Source organism: Thunnus thynnus, chromosome 4 (genome assembly GCF_963924715.1).
Source record: "Thunnus thynnus chromosome 4, fThuThy2.1, whole genome shotgun sequence".
NCBI lineage: Eukaryota > Metazoa > Chordata > Actinopteri > Scombriformes > Scombridae > Thunnus > Thunnus thynnus.
Genome location: NC_089520.1, coordinates 35,660,636 through 35,681,078, shown reverse-complemented (window position 1 = coordinate 35,681,078; position 20,443 = coordinate 35,660,636). Strand labels below are relative to the sequence as shown.

The following is a 20,443-nucleotide window of genomic DNA, read 5'->3' as shown; positions in this document are numbered from 1 at the left end:
CTCTTCACCACAATTTATTGCCTTAGTGTAGATATGAATTTTGAGCAGTTCGGTCAGAGTGAGTATTCCCTCACCATGTGACCTGTCAGAGTTATTTTGGGCCCTCCTGGGAGGCCCTGAACTAGATCCAAAAAGCATCCACTGAAGAGCTTGAAAATGCCTTAATCACTGCTTAATCTATGAACCGACCTACTAATTGACCCATAATTTACCTCATGTAACATAACTTACTGTGCAAGGACTGGACCCTTAAAAATACCTTAAGGGGCTAAACTCCTTAATAATCAAGCTGACTGAGGAGGAAAAGCAACAAATGACTTCAAATTCTAATTGTTTCTTTCTCAGCCGACGGTGTCTCCAGCCTCCTCAGCCGACATGGCTCCCATCTCCTCTGGCTCATCAACTTGGACCTCCTCAGGCATCCCCTTCTCCTTTGTCTCCATGGCGACAGGCATCGGCCCTTCCTCCAGTGGTAGTCAGGCAACAGTGGCGTCTGTGGTGACCAGCACTTTACTGGCCGGCTTGGGCTTCAGTGGCGGCGTCATCTCTTCCTTCCCCAGCTCAGTTTGGCCAAGCAGAGCACCAACACATAATCCCATCTCTTCACGCCCGACCAGCGAACCCACTGAGCCCACTAAAGATGCCACCACCTCTGCCTCTACTCTCACAACGGCCACTGCCAAAGATAATGGACAGGCTGGGGCTGAGGATCGAGAGAACAGCAAGGGTCAAGGAGAGGATGGAGAAAGAGAAGGAGAGGATAAGGATGAAGAGGAGGAAGAAGAGGAGAAAGATGAGAAGAAGGAGAGGAAGGGATCAGGGGGTGTGGGTGAGGCAGGGAGGAAGGACAACAGCATGGTGGTGAATGAGCCGCCCAGTGAGACACCTGACTCCACTGCAAAGGAGAAAGAACAGACTGAACCAGATCCAACTAACATACCACCTGGCATAGAGGACCAGATGGAGGTGCACACCCACAATCCACTTGACTCTAACGCCACTACCACAGAGGCAGCCAATGAAACGGCAGCATTCCCTGCCCTGGAGGACCCCACAGCAACACTCAGACCCAGCACAGGGGGGGAAAAGAAACACTGGCCTTTCTCCATCCATACTGGTGAGTCAGCTAATGTGCAACAGCCTCACTTGAACATTGACAGTACCTTTGATTATCTGTAGAGCAGGAACAAGAAAGGTGGAAATTTGGTGAATTATAGAGCTGTGGAATTATCAAAATAATTATTAATTATCAATCACAAAATTTTGTGGGGACACCGGCTGCAGTTTTTTTCCCTTCCAAATAACCTCACTCTATTTGAGGAATCCAAAGTATCTTCTTACATGAACACAAAAGAAAATAATTTGATAAGGTTCACAGTGAACATTCAGTAAGTCCTCAGAATTCCTTGTTTCTCACAAAGATATTTTGTTATCCAACAAGGCAGACTATTAGAAAGAATCACTAGAAATAAAATCATCCATCCAAATGTTTAATATCTATGGCTGTCTGTCTGTCCAAATGTTGGATGAATTGAAATCATGTATGACCTTGCTGATTTTATGCACCTCAACATGGTCTTTTTGTGCAAATAAATAAAGTAATAATATCACTGATGTGACAGAGAGTTACTGACTCTCTTTTTATTCACACAGTAATGTTTTCAAGGGTTCCCAAGAGTAAAATTATCTTCAAATGTCACTATTGCTGCTATGTCATTTCTGTGGAGAGTAACAGGAAGATGTAGAAGAGTGGCTGCTTTGATCCCAATTCCCCTCTCTCCACTCACATCTCCTAGAGATCTGAGATCAATGGTTATGAAGTTATTTTTAGATTAAGATAAAAAGGAAAAGGTGGAAAAAAATAGAATTGAATGCATCAGTTGGGTATGTATATGACACTTAGCAAATGCTAGTTTCATTCATTAAAACTGAGACTAAAGCTTAAATCATTCTGAAGCCACATTCAAGTCAAAGGACCAATAATACTTCTTCAGTTACTATTCAACTTTGTACTTTTCTACTGTACTCAGTGTGTTCTGTTTGTCTACAAAAAGATAACACGTTTGGGGAATCAGCTATAACTCAGTTTCAAGTAAAATGACCATGATGTACAATACTTATCTAATAAAGGTCAACTGGATATAGTGTGCCAGTTTAAGAGTTGTTGTGACTAATGTTTTGGAGCATGATAAAACAGAGTTGAATAATGTTGAGATGAATGTGTTGTGGTAGGGCATATAAGTCTTTATATTCAAAGGTCTTAATGTGATAAGTGGTGATGAATTGCAGTGATGTGAAGTGGCTGGATTTCAGTAATGCAGGCTGAAGTAAAATGTTAACAGAGTTCCAAAAGGAGCTGAGAGCAGACCTAATGCTTCACTTTCCCCCTTCCTGCTCTCCCTCCTCTCCTCCCCCTAGTCAAGACTTTCAGCAGGGCACTGCATTAGCCAAGCAAACACCATGGGATATCAATTCAATTTCAAGTGCTGTGAGACACTGTCTAAGCGCAAGACCAGACATTATTATGAGCAAAATCAATCTTCTGATGTTTCCCGGAAATGGCTTTCTCAATCTCTTTGTAAAAGCACATTTAGCAAATTTTATTCTGTTTAAGCTGCTGGGACTCAAGGGCAAAAGCTTAAAAGTTGTCGCACAACTTTGTAAAAGTGGTAACTGTAAAATATACACCGGCTCAGAGCTTCTGTTTCTGGAAGTGTTTCTATACTGAGTGCGTTTTGTTAGTATTTCAGAAAGCAGCCTGCAAGCTACAAACAACTACAAATCCCAGATGACAAGGCAGAGCTTAATTCATCTCCTAACAACTGTGTCTGGCTCCATTTTGGAAGCTTCTTCTCCAAAATGTAGCCAGTGAAGTACCAACTTAAGCCCTATAGCTATTAGCTATTATAAGCCCTATAGCTATTCCATTCCAACACATTGAACTGTGATTTAAGAAGAGTTAGCTCAGTTACCTTAACAAACTGCTAGCTAGCTGGCTAATTTAGAAAAGATGTTAGCCTTCAGGCTAATTAAGCACAAAATGTAAGTCAGCAGGCACATTTTGCAAAGATGTCAACATGTAACTGTTAGCCATAATGCTACCAGATACAATACCAAACATGTAAACCAGATGTGTTAAGATAACCTGGCTTTGGTCTCAGCATGTTGGCCGTCATTTTTATTGCTTAGAAGAACGTTTTACTCAGTGTCATGGCTGACATCCAGCTGACACAGTGAATCTGCCAGACGCAGCTTTACAACAGACTGCAACGGGACTAACATTAGCAACATGAGCAGTCAGATGACCAGATAGTTCAAATGGAAACAGTTTAATTTAAATTATCTACATCACTTATTTTGTTAGAATGAAAGTGAATGACCCCAAAATGTCCATTTTTATTATTTTAACCACATGTGCTAAAAACGACTTTAAGTTTAAAAAAAGCTAGCAGGAAGTTCTCAGGACTTCTTGTTTCTATTTCTGTATTTGCAGTTTAGGTACCAGTGGTAACATAACTGACTACAGTTAGTGTTGTTCAGTACAATTTTGTGGTACTTACTTTTTACCTCACCACATTTCAGAGAGAAATATTGTACATTTATCCCTCTACATTTATCTGGTCACAAGCAAATTTAGATTTTACATAAGAAAACACATCATCAGCTTATGAAGGATGATGCATTGATAGACTAGACAACCCAACAGAAAATTTAGTAAAAGCTGAACTAATTTTCAAACTTAGTTCTGCTTTGACCAGAAACAGGGCACATTCTGATATTTTGACTTGGAGTATTTCTATTTTACCTTAGTATAGAATATGACTATTTTTCCCACCACTGATGGTTAAACTATGAACTACAACCATAAGGTTAAGGTTGTAAGTAATGGACAATTCTGGAAAGTCTCGGAAAAAGACATGCAGTTGTACCAGGGCCAAGCGCCGAGGACCCTGATTGTGGAGCCTGTGGAGCTGGGATGTCAGAGTTACAGTTGTGGAACTGGGAACAGAAAAACCTCTCCCTTAATTTTCCTCCTTCAATCTTTCTCAATCTGTCTTCCTTTCTCTCCTGTTCAAGCATCCTTTCCTTTCTCCACTGATCAAACTTGCATCTTTTTATCCTCACTTTTTGTTTTCATCGCTCTATCCATCTCTTCTTATTGTCCATCTCCTCTTGTCTTCTGCCCAACCCCCTCCTCTCTCTCTCCCTCCACCACCGCCCCCTCATCCTCTCTGCCTCTCTCTGTCTTCTTGCTCTGATCTGAGTGCTGGCCTACTTTCAGACATGGCGAGAGGAGATGAGGCTTGGAGGCTAGACTCTGCTGCAGGGAAGAAAAAAAAGCCTCTGCTCCATTTATAGTTACATGTGTGTATGGTGTGTGTTGGGAGTGTTAGTATATATCTCACTGCACATTACTGAATGACTCTGTGTGTGCGTGTGTGTGTGTGTGTGTGTATGTGTGTGTGTGTGTGTTTGCTTGCTGCTGGCGGAGGTTTATTTATTTATTTATTTTTGGCAGACCACTGTAATCGTAAGAGAAAAGCAGAAGGAAAAGAGAAGGGGACAGAGGCAGGCAGCATCTCTGTGTGCGCTGTGCATGTCTGTGTGTGTGAAGAGAGGAGATGCAGAGTTAGTGGCGATGAGAGCCAGCTGTGGTGCAGTGCAGGGGCCCGGCCTGATGTAGCGTTCGGCTCCAGGCAAAGCTACAGATTGAAGGCCATGGGGGCCGGCGTCAGCTCCAGCAACATCACGGCTGCAGCAGCTGAACTGGGTAGGTGGTGGTGGTGGTTGTGGTGGTGGTGATTAAGAGACATGAATTTAACAAATGCCTCAAATTATCCAGAGCTGTGTGTTGTTTTGATGCAGTTACCTGGCTGCACTCCATCAAGCAGTGTGCGGCGTGTGCAGAGCTCAGGGCAGGAACATCAGCTGGGAACTGACCCTGCAGTCTGTATTCATTTAGATTTATTTAATGCTTCCTATTTGTTACAGCACCCTCAGTTTTTCAGCTAGATAAAATTAAAGGAAAATACATTTTTTGGAAATAAGCTTGTTTGTTGTTTCACCCAGCATGAGATATTGATCAGTTTCATCTCTGTGTATACCGTACAGAGATACAGTTGGTTTAGAATGTGTTTAGCCTAGCTTAGCTTGTGCCCCAGTTCCACACTATACAAAACTTCTAATAAAGTATAAGCTATGTACTGAACAACAACATGAACAGAAAATGAAACAAGACATGTTTCGAAAGATGCCAATGAAACTGAAACTTTGCAATGCTTGTGCCAGTCTAAAAACTGGAATTTTAACAAGGAGAAAGCAGTAGAGCCACAACAATTAGTAGTTTGACAGAAATGAATTGGCAACTACAGTATTTTGATAATCAATTAATCATTTCAGTCATTTTTCTTGCAAAAATGCCAAACATTCTCTGGTTCCAGCTTCTTAAAGTTAAGATTCACTTTTTGTTTTTGACATAGGAAACAATCAGTCAATTGAATATCTTTAGATTTTGGACTGTTGGTCAGACAAAACAAGCAAATTGAGGGCATCACTGTGGGTTCTAGGAAATTGTGAATGCATTTTTTATTTTTTTTACAATGTATACACCAAATGATTAAGTGTTTAAGGGTATAGTGAAAGAGTGGATAGAGTGGAAGCAGCTGTACAGGAAAACAGAAATAACGACTCTTAAATCAATGTATTTCTTCAGGTCTCTGTGTTGACTGAATATGATGCTACTGATTGGTTAGAACCAAATTCAGGCAATTCCATGTGATTATCAGGCTAATTTGAACACACCGCCCACTTAAAACTTGGCTTGATACAGTATAAAGTATGTTGGGTCACAGGCAGTGTCTGGAAGCAGGGGATAATTGCTAGCCTAGCTCAAACATGAAATAAAAATCTCCCAACAACTTTAAAACTGTCAAGAAGACATTTCCTTAATTGTAAGACTATTCTGTTAAAGAAGACAGCCTATGGCACATAATTTATGCCATATTCACTTGCTGACATTTAACTGTACCTGTGCAGTGTTTACAGCTGCTCTTTGCAATTTCTCATGTTTTAAGAACTTAATTTCCCAAAATTCTACTAATCAGCTATGCTTTGTTACAGTTGCGTCCAACAATTAATAAGGTTGTATATAAACAGATAGAGGATATTATGCCAACTTTTCTGTCAGAGAACTTTGACAGGTCATGGCACAACAACACATGATCTTCTGTGAAGATTGCGTATGCACGTTAGAATCCTTTCTTAGTGTCAGAAATTATCATCACTGTCCATCAGCTGAATTTAATTTGAGAATGATCATAGAATCACTGGATCTCAGTGAAGGGGGATAGGATGCTCTTTTTGATCCAGGCTGATAAGACAGCTGTATTTTCACATTAAAAGCTTCTTTTGACTTTGATTTCCTGTCTTTTCAGTGATATTGATTCTACAATGAGAGATAACTGGTAAAGGCTTTCATATATTTTCCTTTTTATATGAAGGCAAATATGAGAAAGCCTGAACCATTGATCATATACGATTTAAGATGAAGATGCTAATTATGAAGACTATCACAGTCATTCCTGCTTGCTTTTTCCTCCTCTACTCCTGTCGTACTGCCTCATTAATTTCATTTTACTCTAATCTCTATTTTCATTCATATTGATAATCAACTCTTTAACCCCTCTGTACGAACTGGAAACCATGCCTTTATTCTGACCTTTTCTCAATCATATCCTCATCCTGTCTGTCTCCATGTTTTCTGTCTGTGCATTTCTTTCCCTCATTAATTTCTTCATCCCTGTCTTCCAGACCGTCCCAGTGCAGTGACCAACCTGACCCACCAGACGAGGCCTGGGTCTGGGGCAGGGCTGGGTCGTGTGGAGTGGCTGGTACCTTTGGTGGTGGTCTCAGCTCTGACCTTCCTCTGCCTTGTCCTGCTGCTGGCTGTGCTTGTCTACTGGAGGTGGGTTCAACAGCACCAACACCTAGGAACTACTTTCACATTGGTGGCAGCCTGAATGTGGGAAAGGTGGATGATGACTGGAAGGTTGCATGTCTGATGTCGCATGAGTTATGGTTGAAGATGACAAGGAGAAAATACATCATTGCCAAGATTGGTACATTAGAGACACTGAGGTGGAAAAAAATCATAGACATGAGCAGTAAGAGAACCAAGGTCCTTCCTAGCTAGCTCTGTTCCATTAGCATCTGTAACTACTGTTGCAAATCAGTAGTATATGAACTTAAAGGGGCCATATTATGCTTCTTGTGATTTTCTGTAATATATGTACTATTAGTATGTCGGATATCTATGTTAAACATGGTCAGATTTCCAAAACTTGAGGTTAACATATGTAGAAATGCTCCACACAAAGCCGGGGTTTGCAACCTGCTCTGAACGCTTCGTTTGGAACGTTGCAATGTTTCCATGTGTTGTTTGTGTTGTCCATTCTCATATTTTGGATCAGATTTCAGCTCAAATATGTATGGATGTATTTTAGAAGTTGACGTTGACAAGTGAAATTCCACCACTATAGTTTGTTTCATGGTTTAACATAGCGTTCCGGGTGGCTGGAAGTTGGCCATGATGCAGCTTCCCAAAGCTAACCAACAGAATAGAGTGGGCTTATCAGGAGGGGGACCTTATAGAGACAGGAGCTAAAACGGCCTGTTTCTTACTGAGGCTGAACTGAGGGGCTGCATAAAGGGCCAGTAGAAGATAAATAAGGAGTTTTTTGAACTGTAAATCATGCAAAGATATTCCAGTAGAGCCCCAGATTAAAAATGTAGACCTGGAAATGTGCAGAATATGTCCCCTGTAAAGAGGGAACTGTAGTTGCTTATTGCTAACAGAATCATTGTTGCTAAAACTGGTGGTTAAAATAGCAAGAAAAAGTTACAATGCTGAAAGTAGCATCCACTGATCTTATATCAGAGCTGTCCAATCCACAAGTGACATAAGCGCCTGCTTATGTGTGAGTCAGCCCTGAGGCTCACATATTCTCAAAATGTGGGAATCCCCCTGAACTGTGGTACCATTGCAGTGATGACCAGTACTAGGAAATCAGATGGAATTCATTAAAAATAAATGTATACAAAATAAATATAATATAAATACAATATAATATATATATACATACATATATACACACACACGCATATATATATGTGTATGTATATATATATATATATATATATATATATATATATATATATATATATATATATTATAGTTTTATTTCATAGTTCTCGGCTCCAGGCAAAGTAGAGGCCTGAATAGAAGAAGAAGTGGACAGCTGCGGACACCATGGACGTGTAGTAGTTCTGTTTATACTTCCTTCTGGAATCCGCTTGGAGGATGCGATCCACACATGTGCAGTAGAAGTGCAAGTAGCCTTGTAGCGTAGTGGCTGCACGGACAAATTGGTGGTACACGTATGCCCAGACAGAACCTATGCATACACCCTCTAATCACAAAATGAATGTCATGTGGATCCTAATGGATCCTCATGCAGGCCTATTCATGGACATGGAAAGTATAATTTCATCTTAAGGAGGGCCCTAAGCAAGAAAATCTTGCTTAGGTACCCCTGTTGTCTAGAGCTGACCTGTCCTATATGGTGAGAAAATACCTTTAGTATGTTTCAACTTTTCAGAAGGAGCAATAACAGAAATACTAATTTGTGAAATCCATTCAAGCAGAAGCTATAGTGGAAAAGAAGCTAGCTAGAAGAGAGGGAAGGGCTGGTTGATTGATTTTAAACAAACTTGCAATCAGAATTTGTTTATATTTATTTACATTTGACTGTGTACATAGGACGCCATGTTAAAAGATCCCTTTTGTTGTATTTTTTGTAGTCAGATGTGGAAAATCCTGAGTTGTGACCCATTGAAAAGAGAGTCGGGACTGGCTTTGGCTGAATGAATGGCCAGACCCATCAGTAGAAAGTTGGACCATTTTGCAGTTTAACTGCATGTGACCATGTACTGTATGTCCACCACTGCTGTAGCTAATGATGCACAGCTTCTTTTTCAGTCGCCACTTGGTAGACTCACTGTTGCCTATACCTGCATAAACACTCATTAATCTCTTTAACTCTTGATTAACCCTTTGAATGTATCCTCTTGGCAGTAAGTTTCTAGTTCATACACTGTATAAAAGTATCACATACAGTAAATATTTTGCATCTGCTTGTTCTAATACTTAACTGCAGGGAAATATTTAAACCTGCGATGTCTCACTCCACCAAATGGAGATATTTTAGATATATCATGTATCATTTTATACACATTTCCACAAAAGTCAACCTGACAGATTTGGCATCTCCACTTGAATTTAAAATGGATTTGAACAATGCTTGTCCTCACAACATGGATAGTGTTAGGACATTAGTAGTGATGATGTAGAAAAGTAAATCAGAGCCTGAGGCAGGCCTCATTTTAAGCAGAAGAGTCATGTTTATTAGGCTGCAGCAGGGAAAACCACATATACTACAATGCAGAGGAGTTCACTACCAACACAACTGTTTCACACAGAATTTATAGGCGATACATGAAAAATGTAAGAGAGGGGGACAATTCATCAGTATAATTAGAGTCACAGGGAGGTTTTTAGCATGGGTTCAAGGGAAGGACAAGGCAGATCTGGGAGTAGATCTTACAGCAGTGTATTATAGAACAAAGCAGTTGGCATATGAACAGGATAATGATTTATTGCAAGAAAACTTTATAAAGAAGAGAACTACAAATTCGCTTCACAGTCTAGCTACAGTTTCCTTCACAGTTACAGGCCATTACATTTTGAAGCATTAGCTGGTATTTTTAAAACCATCTCACTGATGAAATCATGACACATCACCAAATTCTATTAATCTCAGTTCACCTCAGTTCTTCAATTTGTGAACTGAGATTAATAGTATTTTCCAGGTAAAGCTCCATCTCTACCATCTTTTCAGTGGGATGTGTGAATGTAACATTATTTTTCAGTGGGGTATCCTCCCCCTAAATAAGCTGATTTCTTACTTTCTTCATTTTTCCAGCATGGTAAACACTTACTGCACAGCTTCAAGGCACAGAGAGTCACCCGTAGTTGTAGGGGGATTTGTCCTCTGAGTGATGGTGTCAGGGGATGCTAAATCTTTGTTGTTTGTTGTTGTGTGAATTAAAGCTCAGTGAAATGATAAAAAATACAAAGAGCATTACCTGAAACCTCCAGGGTTGCCTATTATGGGGAAAACAAGTTTTCAAGATAATATTTAGTACAATTAATAGGCTATTATTCAAATCAGATCCAAGAATGAGCTAAATTTATCTTTTCAGAAATAATTTGTATTAAGGCAGAGACAAAACCAAGACTAGATATGATATGAGTGTCTCACAGAGCAGTTTTCTATGAAAGGTTTTATCTTGCTTTTTAGGATTGATTGAAAAAATATAATAGACAGTAATGACTGACGTAACAATATTTGATACAGAAGTTAAAATTTGTCTGTGATTCACCTGAGTCAAGTCAAGTCAATTTTATTTCTATAGCATCAAATCACAACAGAAGTCATCTCAGAGCACTTTTCATATAGAGCAGGTCAAGACTGTACTCTGACCCAACATTCCCCTAGCAGCAAGCACTTGGCGACAGCGGCAAGAAAATACTTCTCTTTAACAGGAAGAAATGGCAGCCTGGTAAAAAACATTCTCATATTACAGCTAAACGGTACAGTAAAATATGTTTCTGAAAACATTTGAGATGAGAAATAGGCAATGCAGGAGCGGAATCTTGATTCATATTTGATCAGCGCTGCCTAGTTTGACAGTTTGATCTGAGTTTTGTAAGCCAGGTGCATTGCACTGGATGGACTCATTTGCATAGAGTTGAGGTCAAGTCGTGGTCACGTCATATCCATCATGTACCATACGGCTGCATCTCCTGGTCTCCATAGAAAATGAATAGAACATATGTGACATATGTCGTGGCATCCAGTCTGCATGCCATATAACACACACACACACAGTATATGCAAACAGATTAAGGGAAGGTCTAGATCCTATTAAATCTGAAACTCAAACAGGATTTATGAAAAAATGACATATTAGTTGTAATATAACACTCATCTTAGATTTGTTGTATTATGCAGATGCAGTTATTTCTAAGGCATTTATTTTGTTTTTGGACTTTTATAAGGCCTTTGACACAATCAAGCACAAATTTCTTTTACAGTCCTTCAAGGCGTTTGGGTTTGGTAATAACTCAATATTTTACAAAGATATTAATAGCTCTGTTATAATTATTTTTAATACCTCTAGATTCCAAATTAATAGAGGTGTCAGGCAGAGCTGCCCCATTTTTTCTTTTTTTATTTATTTTAGTCAATTAATATTGTAAATCATAGAAATTTTGAAGGAAGTTTGATTTTTGGTAGTTAAAAATTTCCCAACTCGCAGATGATACTACGCTTTTTTTTTAAAAAGACAAGAACCAGTTCTGTAATTCAATTAATTTGATTAACCAATTCTCCAACAAAACTGGAGGTTTTTCTTTTCTTTTGACATGTAATTTTTTGGCAAACAGATTGCAAATCATATTGTCAAAATTCCATCAGCAAGCCCTTCTAGCCTGGAAGCTGTCTTTTGTCCACAATTTCTCACCTCACAAAACCTTTCTCTGGAACAACTGCGGCATACTTATCAGACACAAATCCTTATTCTGTCCTAAATGGTCCCAAAGAGATATAAATCATATTCTCAATCTTTTTGATGAATTTGATAATATACTGTCCTATGAACGGTTTATGTCTTTACACAGTTTTCCAATTCCTTTCAAAGAATTTAACTCTTTAACTTTAACTTGAATTATATTTGCTAAACTTTTTGAAGAAAGAATAAAACTGTACCTAGAGGCGAGTTCTTCTAAAGGTCCCAAATTGAGAACATAAACTGGAGAAGGGCTTGGCCCTTACTTTACAATTACTGTATTTCAAACAAGGCTGAGGAAGTAAATTTCAAAATTTTACATAAAATATACCCTGCTAATTGTCTTATTGCTAAATTTACGACATTGATTGATTTCTTGTACCCTTTGTTAACATAATATAGAAACAATTTCTCAACTAATTTTTGATTGTGAAATATCAATGATTGTATATTATCCTTTTGTTAATAAAAAAAAATGACACGCACACACACACACACACACACACACACACACACACACACACACATACAGAGGCTTGGCAGCAGGTGCTGGGAGTGTGTTTGGGTATTTAATCCTATTGTGGAGCAAAGCTCAGGTCATAACCCCATGTTCCACACAGACTCCACCCTCACTGCAGTCCTATTGGCTCTTCAACACCCTTTGGTACCGCCCACATTACCCAAACTGTTGCTCTGCTGCATTCAGGTCCCATGGGAGAGAAGAAAACATAGTATCATACCAGGAAAAACTGTTTGCCTCACTTTTCCTTGTAAAAGAAAATTCCTGTTAGAAAGAATATTTCACCTCAGCTGATCTGGGAACTTTATGTTTTGTGTTCAAGTCATTCTGCACATGCAATGCACACATTGTAATTTGTGCATTTATAAGGAAACATTTAGCAAGCAGAGCAGCATGTATTAGCATGAACAATATGACTTTTTTGAAATTCTTATAGGTTAGTAGCTTGGTAGGTATGAATGACTCTTCTTCTATGACATCCTGCTTATGCCAAGTTGCATCAGGGATCCAGTTTTTCCCCCTGTCAGTATATAACATTTCCACATGAAAAAGAAGTTACACAACTGTACCTTAAGTCGGTTGTTCCAAACCTGGAACTTACCTTTCTAATACTTAATCCTCAAATCTATTCTAGGCACCAGTTCTGTTCCACAAACATCTTAAGCAATGAGGAGAAACACTTGAGGGACTTTGAACGGTGATTTGGCTTTAAAAAAAAAAACTGCAGAGGCCAAGCACTCAATCACTTTCATATGCAGGAAGTCCAACAAATAGTCACAGAAAAGAAAACGTTCTTCAGGAACTCCTAGGAAAAAGCCATTCAAAAAGTTAGTTAGCCAACATTTTAAACCATAATTCCCAGCTTAATAATGGCTTTTTCAATTTTTGGGAGGGCCATATTTTTCTTTATTGAACCCTTGTTAGTACAGAAGTAGGAAACTGTGATGTGCAGCTGAACCTCTCAGTCACCAGGACACACCCTACTCAAATGCTTTCAATGTAACATTTCTCCTTGCTGAGTGCCTGAAGATTTTTCTTTTCTGTGACAAATAACAAATGTGTTTAATCAAGTGTTAGGAGATAGTGGAACCTTGTGGATAGACTATCTTGTCCCTTACTATTGTCTCTTTATAAAGTCATGTTGTCGGTAGATCTGTATACTCAGTGAAGTAAGGTGTCAAAAAAAGTATTTGAAGCAAAACTCAGTATTATGTTGGCAAAGATATTGACAAAATGTGCCACAAGTGTGAAAAGAAGTGGACAGAAAAGCTGAACTATAGCATGGCGTCTTTGTGGTTTTTAAATAATTTATTTAAACCACAGCATGATTGTGTCAAGTTAGTCCCATGTGACTTGAATGCATCATGACACCAGCTGTCTCCCACCAGGAAGTGGCTTGGGATTGACTTGTGGGTGTGAGTGTGGTTGTGTTGGTGTCACAGAGAGAGGGAACAACCCCCTCCATGCCTTGTTAGGAAAACCCTCCTCCCTCCCTCCGTCTTCCCTCCTTCTGTCCCTCCGTCTCTGTGCACTCAGTCTCAATTCATCAGCAGCAGCATGCGGCAGCCCGTCTGCTCTCTCTCTTCTGCTTGTTCACCAGGATGAACGCTCTTTGCTCTCTGCTCTGTATCAAATACAGGTAGGAGGGTCCGGACACACACATACACACACAAACACACACAGGCTTGTTGATTCAGGGGGGTGTTGAGTAACTGTTGTTGTGACTGGAAGTTGTAGTAGTAGATTGGGACACTAAGTGCTAGTCCACACGCAGACATTAAGTTTCATTCATTGGCTGAGTGTAACACAAGCCATGTGCCAGTCTTTCATTTCAACACTTTTCAATAGGAATGAAGTGTAGGTTTTCAAATGCGCACAGCAAATTCAACTTAAAATAAAAATACAAATCTATCTCTATCAACTCCTGTTACATGAAAATTCTCATTGGATAATGAAGACACCAGTATGCTTCTGTATTCATGGATCATCAGTGTTTCACCACTAATATGGAATTTATGTTACTGTCTTGAATGACATTGTGTCCTCGGTTCACACACAATGTGGTGTCCATTATCCAACAAGTCTTCATACTTATAATAAATGGCAAAACAGGAGGTTATTTATCACCTCCTTAAATCACACGTTTACTTTTCTCTGATCAGGTGCCCCTATCAGTAGTACAACATGCCCAACAAGTTCTCATACCTAAACAACAAAAACAACATTTTGACAGTGCCATATGACCATTGACAAAAAAAGTTTCATACCTGTATGAGCGTTTCCTGATTCTCCATCTCTAAGGTTTCTCTAATCTACTTGGTTAAAATGAGGGGAAAGACTAGAGTCATGGTAAAAAGAAACCAACAATGACTGTTGGTGGGAGACAGAATGGTAACAGAGGTCTGCAATATCAGCATGACACTATTTCTAGCTTTGTTCCTGACAGACAGTCATTATTCACACAAGAAGTTACGTGTCAACATAGGTCGTTTTAAGCATCTGACCAAATTACGATGTGATGAAGACACGCTCACTTTTTCTCATCTTGTCTTTATCATCGTGCCACCTTTTCTACCTATAGCCAAGATAAAAACATTTCTTAATTTCCATTCAGGATTTGAATATACTAATTGAACATCAGTTTTAGTAATCATGTTGACACCACATTTTGGGAAGATGGCACAATCAATGGCATGATTTTTCCTCTTATAGCTGCCTTATAGTTGGATAGAAATGTAGCTAGTCTACTTCTCTTTCACTGTCTGTGAATTTACTTTTTGAATGTCTTTTAAGAGAGAAGACAGTGACACATCCTCTGCTTCTTTCTGCTGTATTTTATCTCCAACTTGTCTCTAAATGCTTGATGCAGATCTCCATTTCAAAGCGGTTTGATGTAAAACATCACACTTGTGAATAGTCAAAGTCACCGTCACAGACTAAAAACACGACAGGAGACTTACTGATGTGTCTGCTCCTGAACGACAGCTTCTACATATATGTGACTTCAAACACACCTGGAATAAGCCACGTTCCGTGTGTGTGTGTGTGTGTATGTGTGTGTGTGTGTGTCAGCTACAGCACATAGTGCTTTGAAATTGAAAAGTGACTTTCCGGGGAAACCAGCAGTTAAATGTGATATTGTTCATGAAAAGTCTCAGCTCTGACAAGCTGAAAGGACTGCAGTGTGTGTGTTTGTGTTGAATGTGTAATTGTGTGTGTGTGCATGTGTGCATTCGTGTGTGTGGGTGTCTTGTGTCGTGTGTGGAGTTCAAAGTCCACCTCTGCCATCTGTATGTACTTTAAGGGGAGGAGGACTATCAGCTGCTGACTGCCATGATGAATTCTGTATTCTGTCTATCTCTCTCTCTCTCTGCGTGCGCGCACACACACACACACACACACACACACACACACACACAGTTGTGTTTCCATCACTTCAGAGGACATTACATTGACTTGCATTAATTTCCTGGAGACTTATGCTAACTCTAACCTTACCTTGATGTTATGGGGAATTGTTTTTGTCCCAAAAGGGAGGTGAGTGCCTACAATGTCATTGTGTAAACAGATTTATGTCCCCACACATGAGGAATACAACTACACACACACACACACACACACACACACTAGCTCTCTCTCTCATGAAGATGAACTGCATTCAGAGTGGATAAAAAAAATCATGTCATGTCTAGCTGCCTCACTGGAATGATGTGACCCATGAAGGTGTGTCCCTCAGGGGACTGATGCCCAGGCAGAAACTGCTCTTTCTCCCAAAAATAAGATCAAAACTATTGGTTTAATCTTACAGTGGACTGAGTGTATGCGTGGTTTACAGTATTCACATCCTGCAGTATCTTTTTCTTTGGTCCACTTTATATGATGGATCTACCAGTGACTGATGACCACCTGAACTATGATGTACATTACAGCAGAAACCCAGGACTAATATCCAGCAGAGGCACCTTCAGCTTGATTGTGCACAATTAGCCATGTTTTTGAGTGGCAATCAGGTGAGGCATCCAGTCCTTGTTGCTGCACCTGCAACTTCTACTAGTTGCTCAGGGATCCTGCATGAAGGGTGTGGAATCTGGTGGGGAGAATGAACTTCATGAATATTTCATCGACCTTAGTGTAGGTCTTTCTCAAAAGAAACTGTTGGTGACTTAACGTGTATTGGACAAATGAATACCCTCTCAGGAACAACAGTGGAGTTAGCAGTTGGCAGTGACAAAGAGCACATGGTGTAGGGGAACAGGATGTTCAAAACCGGGGAGAAAATTGAGGAAACTATGGATAAATATGATATAGTTGACATGAATGAACTATTAAACAAGCATGGGACAGCATGGATTTAGGAAACCACAAACGCTGCTGAGGAGGCGTCCTTCATATTCAACTGAAAGGCTGTATTTCTGCCAGGCTTTGGATTTACCCTTTAAACCCGTTATGTCATATTTTGTTCTGAAATGGAGACTTTTCCAATTCATGCTCAGGAAGCAACTCTTTACTCAGATGTAATTAAAAGATGTTGTTAAAATCTAATATCTCTCTTTTTCTATGTTCATCTCAGACGTTGTTTCCAGACAGCCCATTTCTATGTGGAAGACAGCAATTCTCCCAGGGTGGTGCCCAATGAGACAATCCCTGTCATCCCCATCCCAGGTAACATCCAGCCTCAGCACTTCTCACATCTATGATCACCATGCAAAACTGCTGGCCTAATGTGCTGTTATACCTTGCCAGGGCAAGAGATTCCAGACCTAGCTGTTGGTTTGTCTGTTGGCCCACTGTTGCTGAATGAATAACACTTCTCTCTTAATATCTGCTGCTGATGAGCCTAGAGGCAAGGCACTGAATCCTCAGCTGCAGCAGTAGTATAAGTTATCAGACCTTATTTGTCTAAAAAACATTTTGTTGTACTCCCTCCTGTTTCCATTTGCTGCCTCTTCCCTTCCATCCATCTATCTCAGTGCAGTCTTCCTGCACAGTGTGAGGTGGTTGTCCACTCTGCAGGGTTGTAGGTCAGGGCTATTCTTACAGCAGAGGTCCAAGGTTACAAGCCAGCATGAGACCCTACTGACCCTACTGGTCTCAGCTTCCAGTGACCAAACAGCCTGGATAAGCAGCATAAAGCCACATATGTATGTGTGTAGGTATATGGAACATAATTACACTGCTACACACTCCTCACTACGGAGTGATGAAACCAAGCACAAGGACAAATAAAGGATGTAGGACATTGTTCATTCATGAGATCTACCAGCTGACTAGAACTCTGGGTTTTCCCTAAAAGGAATATGTCCCCTTTCTCCTGCTGTAGACCTGTTAAGGAAACATTTTCCTCTGCCTGGTCAGTGTAAGTTGTCTCAGATGCCCCTGTAATCACCAGCACTATCATTGGTGCTGTAACTCTCTGTGAGCTGAAGGCGCATTATCATTTTTTCCACTGTCCTCAACAATAAAACCTGTCTTACAGACCTCGTAAAAGGTCTGTTTTTTGTCTACATAGCCAAATGACACATGACTAGAAGAACCTAGCTTTCTTATGTGGACTATCATTACCCTGCTCTGACTCCAAGGCTGAACTAACATTGATTGACAAGCAACCCGAACACATTTACATCAAACCTATTTCTTGAGATGAGTGACTGGTTTGTGTGAGTAAAGTTAATCAAGCTTTTACAATAGTGTCACATATCTGTCAAACAGAGATAGAAAGTGATATGTGAATGCTGTTTTTTGTATCACTTTGAATGTCAAATTAAGAAACAAAACTAAAAGGATGAGGCAGAGAGTAGGCTTTGAGGTATGGTAGAAACTCTGCAAAACCACACTGTTAGCTATGAAATTCTTCGGATTGCTCAGCTCACACTTTAAACTATTGTGCTGCCATCAGTCAAAAACTATGAAGACAGAGAGAGAGAGAGAGGCTGTGCCCAGTTCACCAATTACAAAGAACACACACACACACACACACATATATTTAAGACCTCTACAGGGCTTGGAAACTGATCTGTAGCTGGTCCAGCTTTGGTCCTTAGGTCCAGGATGTGGATCCAAACCCGTCAAATCAATTGAAAGCTTGCGAGGCCTCTTTACAATGGGGTTTTGGCTGAGTCCAAAGACCTCCATTCACACCAGGGCCAGTGTGCCCAGCATGGCAGAGTCCAGCACAGACAAAAAAAAGGTTTCTGCCATTGAGCCTGTGTCCCTCCCCTCAGCAGCAACACAGGCTCACATCACTGTAGTATGGTTTGTTTGTTTTTTGATAAGGGTTAGGGCTAATTATCAGAAAATAAGCCATACTGCCTCACATGACACACACTGTGTGGCATCAGAGTCCACTGCATGCAGACAAGGATGTGGTGTATGACCATATGTTAGTCGTGTTAATTTTCTCAATAAGCTCAGACCTAGAGCCTCACACATCCCATAATCCTCTTTAAGGCCTTGTGCTGGATTTAAAACCTGCAGGTAGCAGCCACTTACTACACACACACACACACACAGACAAACAAAGCCAGATCAATACTCTATATTATATTTTATATATACATACTTTAATACTCAAATTCTGCCTGTCCATGTCACCTCTCCTCTCTCCCCTCATTTACTGTTGCCTCTCCACTGCACCTGTTGAATAAATGCAAAAATACTCCCTAAAAGTCACACTGAAACTTGACCTGGGAGTTTGTCAGTATATATGCTCTTTTATTCACTGTAAGATTCATTTTAAAAATCGACAATGAGATTTATTTATTCCTCCTTAAAGCATAACATGAGCAAAAATAGCATTTTTAAGTTTTATCATACTTAGTTTTCATAAAAGCTTTAGTGATATACAAATCCATAAAGTCTTATATATTGAAACATCACCTTGTTTTAGAGAAGACCCCCGATCTGTCTGAAACCAAATGGAATAAAAATGTGAAAATGAGAATGTCCTCATAAAAATGAAGCGTAAGTGTCTACTCTCCAAACACTTCAGGTGGCCACAAACCTGAATTATCAAAGCAAATGTTGTTGAACGTAGCTGCTCAGTTGAAATGATGACTCATCTGCTGGTACAGAATATGTTTCACCTCAAGTGAAAATGTGTGTTTAAGGAGTCAGATGAAAGGGCTCTGGAGGAAATTTGTTTGGACATCATTCTGTCGAAATTTTCTGAGCAAACATCCATACTGTCAGTTGGGGTGCATGTCTGTTTGTCGCCACGAGAACAACTAAAAGAACTCTCCAGCAGTCCAAATGAATTTCACTTCAGTCATGCACTGTTCAAACCCTGTTGAAGAGCCAACCATTTTTGTGTTGGTGAAATACTGTGCTATAAATAAGGCATGTAGGACACTTTATTGAGGTTATTAGGTTTACTGAAGGTTTTTATTTAGGAAAAGAAAGGTGTCCATAGCCTTATTAAGACTCTGCTGCTTTCTTAATATAGTCTAAGCGCCTTGGACATTACAAAAGATCTATTAGTGATTGTACTCTACAGTCTGAAAAATATGTAAAAACAATAAAAACAGATTGGATCAGTTCTCCATATAGCTAATTGGCTTTTCCAGACATCTCCTCTCAACACTCAGCCGCCTGCTGTGTTTACTGACACAACTAATTTTGACATATTTGCATACATAAATGAGCATCTCGAAGGACACAAAGTGAGAGAGAGAAAGCGAGTGTATGCTCTTGTTAATATTTGATGAAGACTAAACTGAAAGGAGCTGTGAGAGAGTTTTAGCTCTTGTGTAATGTTTTTGCATCCTTTTCACTGAACAGGCCCTGATCATCTGGGTCGAGTTCAGCTCTTTATGCTGTCAGCGTTTGACTGCTACTTTGCAACTGTTTGTATATAAGTGTTTGCCATCAGATGAAACATGCACTGCAATCCTGTGTCGTCCAGCTAAAAGCTCCCACGAGCGACAAACCATCACAGCAACAGGAAAATGACTTAAACAAGCTTCCTTGGATGTTTTTAATTGCTTGCTCCTCTGCAGTAAAGCAGTGGAACTGAAACTTTACTGAGCTTGCATTATTCTTGGCAGAGGCCATTCTAGGGAATTAATTTAGTCAAAGCACCACACAGTATCATGAGTACATACATTTATAGCATACATCCTGGCATTTTGAGTCACTGATTTCTATAAATCTATTTCTATATCTATGTTGGCTGTACAATACGTAAATAACGATGAGAATGAAAGTTGAGTGTTGACCTCACATGATCTGCATCAGCAA

At 39.8% G+C, this 20,443-nt stretch overlaps 1 protein-coding gene across 1 annotated transcript in view; it reads left to right on the top strand.

Annotated features, from left to right (window-relative positions):
- Positions 1 to 20,443, top strand: part of ptprga (protein tyrosine phosphatase receptor type Ga) — a 483,716-nt gene that overhangs the window by 438,256 nt on the left and 25,017 nt on the right. Inside the window, exons 12-14 of the mRNA XM_067588517.1 lie at positions 346 to 1,117; positions 6,811 to 6,964; positions 16,779 to 16,870. Coding sequence (XP_067444618.1) covers positions 346 to 1,117; positions 6,811 to 6,964; positions 16,779 to 16,870 — 1,018 coding nt within the window. The remainder of the gene's footprint in view (positions 1 to 345; positions 1,118 to 6,810; positions 6,965 to 16,778; positions 16,871 to 20,443) is intronic.